The sequence below is a fragment of the Haplochromis burtoni genome, unplaced genomic scaffold, assembly GCF_018398535.1.
Source record: "Haplochromis burtoni strain Fernald_Lab_line unplaced genomic scaffold, NCSU_Asbu1 Contig_927, whole genome shotgun sequence".
NCBI lineage: Eukaryota > Metazoa > Chordata > Actinopteri > Cichliformes > Cichlidae > Haplochromis > Haplochromis burtoni.
Window position 1 is genome coordinate 24,186 of NW_024583288.1, and position 8,695 is coordinate 32,880.

The following is an 8,695-nucleotide window of genomic DNA, read 5'->3' on the forward strand; positions in this document are numbered from 1 at the left end:
AAAGAACGACATATTCTGGTGGGGTCATTATCAGCCTCGCCTCTGTCAGTGCGCCCCAGGGTGGCTGTGGCTACAATGTAGCTGCCATCACCAGTGTGTGAACGTGTGGATGACTGGATGTGTGAAGTGCCTTGGGGTCCTTAGGACCAAGTAAAGCACGTAAAGCAAATACAGGCCATTTACCATATTGTGTTGGTAATAATAATAGTAATAATAACTTTATTTATAAAGAGCTTTCAAAGTTCTGTACAGCTATTTGAAAATAAAAAGATAGATAAATCGACACATAGCAATTAAAGTTAAAAAGATAAGAATTTAAAAAACGAAATGGGACAGAATTAAGACATGTAGGAAAGGGTGAACAAGTGGGTCTTCAGAGCATGCCTGCCTAATATCTTGAGGGAGGTTGTTCCACAGAAACGGGGCACAAAAAGAAAACACACGCTCTCCAATTGTTTTTTCCTGGCCCTAGGAACCTTTAGAAGGCCAGAGTCCTGAGATCGGAGAGCAGGGGATGGAACGTAAAGATGTAAAAGGTCGGAGAGGTATGAAGGTGCCACACCATTTAAAGCCTTGTAGGTGAGCAGCAGGACCTTAAAAATCTGCTCGTAGCCAATGAAGAGATCTCAGTACAGGGGTACAGTTTTTGTTAAAATGCGAGCAGCTGCATTTTGCACCATCTGTAAACCTCTAAAACTTTTCTTTGGTAGCCCAGAAAGGAGAGCGTTACAATAATTGGCGATGTTCCTCAAATGATCTTTGTTATCTCTTTTACATGAGACTCGAAGGAGAGCACCATGTCGAACCACACACCCAAGTTTTTAAATCTTGTCCCTGCAATTTATGACATAGTCGTCAATTTTCAAGATGAAATTTTAGGACACTTATTGACATTTTTGTGGTCCAGTGACCATCAACTCTGTCTTATCAGTATTTAGAAGCAGGAAGTTATCTGACAACCCGACCTTAATTGCAGATAGACAAGATTCTAATTTAGACACCTCAGCACAAAGCAAATATTTTTCTTGTAAAACAAAGTGGGGCCTAGCAAAAAAGGTTTGGGAACCACTGGGTTAAAGGAACATAAAGCTGCAGGTAACAATGCGTAACAATGAAAGGTTACATTAAAAGAACACCAAGAGGCAGCAGACACAGAGAATACAGCAATGGTCCAAGTACGGAGCCCTGAGGCACCCCATGGCTCACTACACAGGTCTCAGAGAGAACTAACAGTCTGAGATCTCCCAGACAGGTAGGTTCTCAGCCATGATAAAACATTTCCTGTGACTCCAATAAAATTTTCCAGCCTATCCAATAAAATACATTGATCCACAGTGTCAAACACAGCACTTAGATAAACATTGCAGAACCAAGAGACGGCGTGTCATGACACCCAGCGCCATCGGTGTGGCTGATAGCGCAGGCATCAGGCAAACATCTTTATTTTCATTGTTCTAAAAGCCTTCGTACACGAAACTGGACACGTTCTAGTATTTGCACGTACACCAAGCGCAAGTTTGTATTTTGGTTTTATTTCAAATAGTCTAAACTTTATTTGGACAGCAGCTGCTAGTACTGACCAAGGCATTTAAATCTGACATACTGTTACAGACCCCCATCTCAGGGTCAGTCTGTCCCATTTAAACCATATGGTGTTAAATACCGACCTCCCCCGGTGCAATCTTCTCCACCATCAAAGCTCAGCACAGCTTGAAGCCGCAATTTGGCAACAAATTTGATGGGTCTTTTTTTTGTCAATCACAGGTGCCGATCGTGAATCTATGAGTGTTTAATCAGTGATGAGCACTGTTACAGTTAGACTGCAGAAACTCACCCCAAAGATTCCCTGTTTACGAGCAAGCGCGTTCCCATTCCAGCTCCAGAAAAAGATGTGGGACTTCCCGCAGGTGACGATGGTGTTTTGGTCCGTCGGGTGGAACTCCACAACCAGGACCACATCATTGGTGGTCTGCAAAAACACAGCATTTGAGCACAGGTGGAACACGTTGGAACCGGTAAAAACCAGTGCAGTAACAAAAACATGGGCTCACCTTGATCTCTGCTATCTTTGACTCCTTTTTCCAATCCCAGACTGTTAACATGTGGTCGTTACTGTCATCAATCACACTCAGGTGCCGACCAGAATCCTGAAAGACACAGCAAGGTTGATGATGCATACAGCTGCAGGTATGTGAGAACTACAGCTCCCGTGGTGCACCTGGCTGATACTTACAACTTTGGAGAAAGCCAGGGAGCCGACGCCTCGTTCAAACGTTAGCTCACCTATGACGTGGAGCTTGGCCAGACTGACGCTGTCCCAGACATGAACTTGAGCCTGAGAGGGACAGCACCATTGTCTTAATTGTTTTTATTCATTTATTTAAAAAGTTCTATCCATCAGCAGCTCTCATGTTAGCCTTGGTTTTCGACTCGTATTTATATTTTCCTTTTGTCTGAAAGTTGACCTTAAAAACGTGGTATGTGTTCTCACCCGTCCATCTTTGTCGACTCCTGCGAGCTGTCCCGTGGCAATCCGGATTTTATCGGGATGGATGGCCAGGCTGACAGAAACAAAAAGAGCAGCTCACTTATCTGTCGCCTCAAACAGCCAATAGGAGAGCAGCAAGTACTACGGAGCTCTTTCTCACCATTTGACGCACTCGCTGTGTCCGAGGTAATGTCTCTGAGTCCGCTCCTCGTAGTTAAACAGAACCACCACCGACGCAATGAAGTAAACAATCTCTCCGGTTGGAAGGAGGTAGATGTTTGCTCTGCAGTCTCTTCCCCGGTAACCGTACCTGCACGAAGTCAAGGAAACACCTGGACAACAGCTGGAGATGTAGTGACATTCACAACAGAGCAGGTGATGGATGCATGAAGATCTCTGAAGGCCGTGACCTGCTGATGCTTAGACTTTGGTTTTACTGATATACACAGATAACGCTGACCTGCCACACCTGTGGTCTCTCCTGAACTTCCAATACTCTGAATTTTGGCCTGGAATTCTGCATTTAAACACTGAGCTTTTACACATCAGTGTCAGAAAAGTGTTTCACTGCATAACACCTGTTTCATCAAAGCGGCCAATATTTATCACTGCTAAATGTAAGAGCGCTCCCGTGTCCCAGGTGAAGGATACACCCACGCCAGCTTCAGTCTTTCTGGAGGAAGTTCAGTCCGAATGTCGTTGTAGTTCTCCACGTCTGAAGGGATGAACATGGTGATCGGTCGACCACGCATGAACATCTTAATAGCATTCCCCTCTGAAACATTAGACAGACATTCCTCAGACTAGCACAGCAGTCCAACCCCAAAGCATAAATCCCAAACTGCAAAGCTAATCCTGTCAGAGTCTAATGGGTCTAGTTTTTATTGATTTGGCAAATAAATATCGGCATTGAAGCAGATTTGGTTACAGATGTTCTGTCTTTCAGGTGTGACAGTTGTTAGCAGAGGTGAAACAGGCCAAGATCTGAAAGGTGCTGCTGATTTAAGAAGAAAAAAAAAAAAGCAAGACAGATGAAGAAACTGAGGCTTTAAAGCTGTGCAGGTGAGGCAGCTTGGGCACGCGTTTGTGTGTGCGCACGGTGGGTGATTTGTCTGATTGGGAGTGTGAATAAATTTCTTTTATTACTTTTTCACCTTATATGGGGGTAAAAGATGTCAGGGAGTCAAACACAGGTATGACATCACCGGAACAGCCTGAAGGAGTAAGAGCAGGTGTGCGAGCGAGACTGGCAGCATCAAGCACAGTGTGAGAGAGCAAGAGACAGAGCTGTGATTGGTGCAGAAACAGGGAGCGCTCATACAGCAGCCGCTAGCACATTAGACCGTTAGCTTGCTGCGACAGATCGTTACGACTTACCAGCTTGGCTGTTTTTCTCTCGAGTCGAGATTTTGGCTGGTTTGAGACAAAGACATGATCACTGAGAAAAACCAACAACAGACAACACAAACAGCAACAGCACGGCCTCGAAGACAAGAACGCTTTGAAACATCTCCGAGGCTTTCTGTCCATTTCTACACACGATGATGATGATGAAGATGTGTGTGGTGTTTACCTTGGCTCATGACAGGATCTCTGTGCCTGAAAGAAAACAAAGTCTCACCATCAGTTTGTCAATATAAACACATGAAGGCCTGACAGTCCACAAAACAACATCTGTACCGCGCGCACGCTTTGTGTGTACTGCACGTGGGCTATGCGTCTGTACCTCTCTGTGTTCTTCACCACCTTGGCCAGCAGTTTGGAGGTGGACGCAGCTTTCACCAGTTTGTTCCTGTTTTCATCTGAAGTGTCCCAGGTGCTGCTCTGAGAGCGCTCCATCCCTGAGGACCGCTTCACACTGGGGCCCCTGAACACACACACACACAGTGAGTATTGCAGTACTAATCGGGGTTCAGCTTGTAAGCAGGAGGAGGAGGAAGAATCTCTGAGTCGTTTGTAGATCTGAAGTTTTATTTTCCTGGATTTTAAATTTAACTTTTGAAGTTTCTCATCTGATGTTTTAGTGTTTTCAATGAATTTCTATGAGACGGCGATCCAGACCGATCAGTCGTCAGAGACCAAACACCTTCTCCTCCAAAGAGCCAGAGGGACAAAGTCAAACATACAACTCGCAGAGAGGTTAGAGCTGGGATACATCAGAAACTCAAGACCCAGGCTGCATGAGGCCTGCAGGAGGAGGAGGAGTTAAAAAGAGGAGGTCCTGGGATAAAGCTGGGATGAGATCACGTTAGTAATCATATTAAAACAAGCAGCAGAGACTAAAGAGGAGCCAGGCAGAGTCAAAGGTCACTGCTCCGAAAGACACACAGTCCTTACCACGTCAGAAATCAAAGGTCAGTACTAAGAAGCAGGCTTTGTGGTTATGAATAAAGCTTTGTGAACACTTTGAGATTAGAAAGCAACAGATACAAAATGAACACCTACTGACCAATCTGATCTCTGGAAACTAGCATCACCTGAAAGATCCCACAGAGCACCAAGGGTCTCTGGGTTTAAGTTCCTCATCTGCACTCAGACAGAAAACTTTTCTACCATTTAAACATAAAAAGCAAACTTAAACTCACCGTGACTTTTTTTCTACCTGCTTATTAGTATGGATGTGTGATATGACCAAAATCTCATCTCAATATAAGACATCTATCGTCCCGACAACGATACTCATCACAAAATTTTTACATTTTCTGTAAATTCTGTGAATCTCAGGCAACTCGACTTGCGTGAAGTGTTTTCAGCTATGTGTCGTGTACCTGGAGTGGAGAGTTACATAAGTTGAAACGGCCACAATTTTCTTTGCGAGTATTTATTACACGGCGTGTTCTAAGGTTTATTTTTTAGCACCTGACGGCTCTTTTTAGCTTCTTGTCCGTAAACACTCTGCATATTATTTCACGTAATTCAGTTTATTTTAAAAAATCTCAGCAGGATCTTCAGCTTTATTGTGAAAGGTTTACGTGGAAAATAAACAAGCGGACGGCAGAGCCACGCGATGGTTTTACCGTTGTTGTAACGACAAAGCATAAAAACAGTCGCTTGTCTGTCCGTAGTGTGGTTATATTAAATATAAGAGAACGAGAGAACTTAGAGAAATTCTACAGTGAAAAACAAAACCATGAAAAAATAAACTGTAAACACTTTATTTTGCAACACCTCGAAACAAACGATAGCGTAATATGAAATGATAGACGTTTTCATCGAACAGCCCTACTTATTAGCATAAACGTCAAATCAGCTGATCAGCAACACCTGTCCATGCTGGTCAGGTGATTCGAGTTTAGGTGGAGCAGAGCAGGACTGTGTGTCCCGGGAGGCAGGGTTAGTAGCTACGGACAGAGTGACATCGGAACAGTGACGTCACAAGCAGGCAGTGAAGCCAAACCGACAAATCACAAAATGAAACCTTTTAGGAGGGGCGTGGCCTTTACTGCTCTCAGAGGAAACAGGTGGTCTCTGTTGCATCTGGGGAGTGGGAGTGGTTGGGGGTGGGTTGGGGGAAAAGGGGATAGGGGATGGGTTTGTATGGTGAGCGATCTCCTCGTGTTCCTGGATCTCCGCCATCTGAGAACGCTGACCATCCTTCTTGTCTGCACCACTGTGGAAAAACCAGTAGCATGAGAAACAGCCTGCTGAGGTTCTGCTGGCTCCACTACGGTTCTGTTGTAGTTCTACTGATGACAGATCAAACAGGCATTCTATTGAGGTTCTAAATCTGGTTCTATTGGTTGTCTGCAGCTGCTCACTGACGCGATCTATCAGCAGGTCTTCAGGTACCTTCAGGTGAGCGGGCGCTCTGGAGCAAGCATACAGGTCACGTCATAAACTGTGGTGTGACTAGAGATGGGTACCGGTTAGGGTTAGGGTTAGGGCTAGGCCATAATGGCACCGGATCTGATATAAACGGTAGTAACCAGACCGAAAAGCAGCGCACATTTCGGTGCTTTTTTTCCCCTGAGATGTCACACACTTTGGATTCTAGCCAATCATTTTACCTTTCCGAGGATAGTAGGCGGGCCCAGGTGTGCGTTCTTTTAGAGCAGAGCTACAGATTAAAAACGCCCAAGGCGAAGCGGTCAAAGTCTGGCTGTACTTCACAGCAAAAGATGCAAACTCAGCAACCTGCAACAAGTGCTTTAAGCTGATACTATGATACTGTCAAAGGAGGTAACACCTCAAATCTGATGAAACACCTGGTGACGCATAGCGTTTTTTAAAAGCCGAGAAATGCACCGTATTTGATAGCTTGCTGCGAGACCTCACACCGAGCACATCTACTGTGGGTGGGTTGCCTGTTATCGACCTGGAGTTAGCAACATCCCCCAAGAACCCGAAGAGGAGAGTCCTGGCCCCTAGCCCTGCCAGTGTAGCAGAAATGATGACGGGTGATGATGGCAGCAGCAGCTGTTCTTCTCTGCGTGAGTAGCTTAATGTTGTTCGTGTGTAATTTTCGTTGAGTAGGTTAACCACGTTATTACATTAATGCACGTAAGGTGAACTAGCAAACACCGTCGTAGTTACATGCAGCTGTCTTCTTGTTTGATGGCAGGTACTGCCTTCACCCTGGCCAAAAAGGCTAAAATGACCAAAGAAAAAGTGGAAAACAGCTGAACATGAGAGGTTTTTGGACAAAGTTTGTTTTTTCCATTGTTTAAGCACTGCTTCCAGCCAAGAGTGATACCATAAATCCCCTATAGCTGCAGAAAAGGCTAACATTGTTATCTTTTTACAAAAAAACAGCTGAACATGAGAGGTTTTTGGACAAAGTTTGTGATCTCTATTCTTTAAGCACCGGTTTGAGCACCGTTAAAGCACCGGCACTGTTTCAAAAGTACCAGTTTGGCACCGGTATCAGATAAAACCTAAACGACACCCATCCCTAGGTGTGACCTGACATAAATCTGTGTTCCTGGCATCCGCTTGCACGTGTTGCGGCGTTTTTACCTCTTGGCGGCAGACGACACAGTCTCCTTCCTAGTGACGGAGGTGGAGTCTCTCTTACGCGCGGATGTGCCTCCATTGGCAATGCAGGACATGGAGTAGGCTTCACGCAGTGCAGCTCCACCTGCAGGGGGCAGGACACGACACAAGACTGCAGATTAAAAAGTCTTACGGGCTAATTTCACATCTCCACACATAAAGTTTTAACAAACACACTCACCCTTCCCACCGTGCTGCTTCTTGCTCGCAGAGGCCGCCGAGTCTTCAGAGGCAGCAAGGCGACGAAGGACGTCGGCGAGCGCCGCTTTCATCACTGTCAGCTCGTCCTCCTGCTGCTGGACACGAAGCTCAAGAGAAGACAGACGGTCGTTGACGTCCGATACACTGGCGCCGGACATACTGTCATCTACAGAGACACGGAAGCACGAAGTGAACACAAAGCAAACAGGAAGGTTTGGATCCAGTTTAAATGGCGACTGGGGCAGGAGAGCTGCTCGCAGGCGGCCGCTGTAAAAACCCACGAGCGAAGCTTCAGCGGGAGAAAAGTCAGATTTGTGAATTCAGGTCGACCATCTCACCATGATTGCTGTTCCAGCTAGGGCTGCTCAATTAATCAAATTTTAATCACGATTATGATCTGGGCTTTCAACGATCATTAAAAATGATTGAGCCGATTATTAGCCCCTCCCTCGTGCTTTACTCTCGCGCTGCTCTGTGTGGCAAATCGAGCGCACCCCTCTGCATTTCGAACACGTGTCACAACAATTAAGAGCAGCGGTCTCCAACCTTTTTTGCGCCACGGACCGGTTCATGCCCGACAACATTTTCACGGACCGGCCTTTAAGGTGTGCAACAAAATTAAACTAGTACCGGTACCGAAAAAAAAGATTTATTTATAACACACGCGAAAAGACCCAGAAAAAACGAGTAGACTATAAAAACGATAACAAAATAACGTTGAAAACCGATAAAACACTGAAAACTATACATTTCACACCTGAGCCTCAACTCTCGCGGCCCGGTACCAAACGACTCACGGACCGGTAGGGGTGGGGGAAAAATCAATACTGTGTAGTATCGTGATATTTTGTTTGCTAATAATGTATCGATACAGGGACAGCAGAAATCGATATTTTGTTACAAAAAAGTTTTCGTGGACTGGAACATGCTCTGACTTCAGAGCATGTTGATCCTTTTTCTGAGCAAGAATCCTGACATTCCTTCACTCCCCAAATGTGTTTAACTTTTTTTTTT

General features: G+C 45.3%; 1 protein-coding gene across 3 annotated transcripts in view; it reads right to left on the reverse strand.

Annotated features, from left to right (window-relative positions):
- Positions 1-8,695, reverse strand: part of LOC102298220 (EMAP like 4) — a 37,074-nt gene that overhangs the window by 23,607 nt on the left and 4,772 nt on the right. The window contains exons 2-13 of one of the 3 annotated variants that reach the window (XM_042216127.1): positions 7,662-7,847; positions 7,445-7,565; positions 5,907-6,098; positions 4,215-4,355; positions 4,062-4,087; positions 3,866-3,901; positions 3,140-3,263; positions 2,649-2,798; positions 2,492-2,561; positions 2,234-2,335; positions 2,052-2,147; positions 1,835-1,969 (exon numbers count right to left, since the gene is read on the reverse strand). In XM_042216127.1, coding sequence (XP_042072061.1) covers positions 1,835-1,969; positions 2,052-2,147; positions 2,234-2,335; positions 2,492-2,561; positions 2,649-2,798; positions 3,140-3,263; positions 3,866-3,901; positions 4,062-4,087; positions 4,215-4,355; positions 5,907-6,098; positions 7,445-7,565; positions 7,662-7,847 — 1,379 coding nt within the window. The remainder of the gene's footprint in view (positions 1-1,834; positions 1,970-2,051; positions 2,148-2,233; positions 2,336-2,491; positions 2,562-2,648; positions 2,799-3,139; positions 3,264-3,865; positions 3,902-4,061; positions 4,088-4,214; positions 4,356-5,906; positions 6,099-7,444; positions 7,566-7,661; positions 7,848-8,695) is intronic. The other 2 variants (XM_042216129.1, XM_042216128.1) reach the window with 2 other exon arrangements.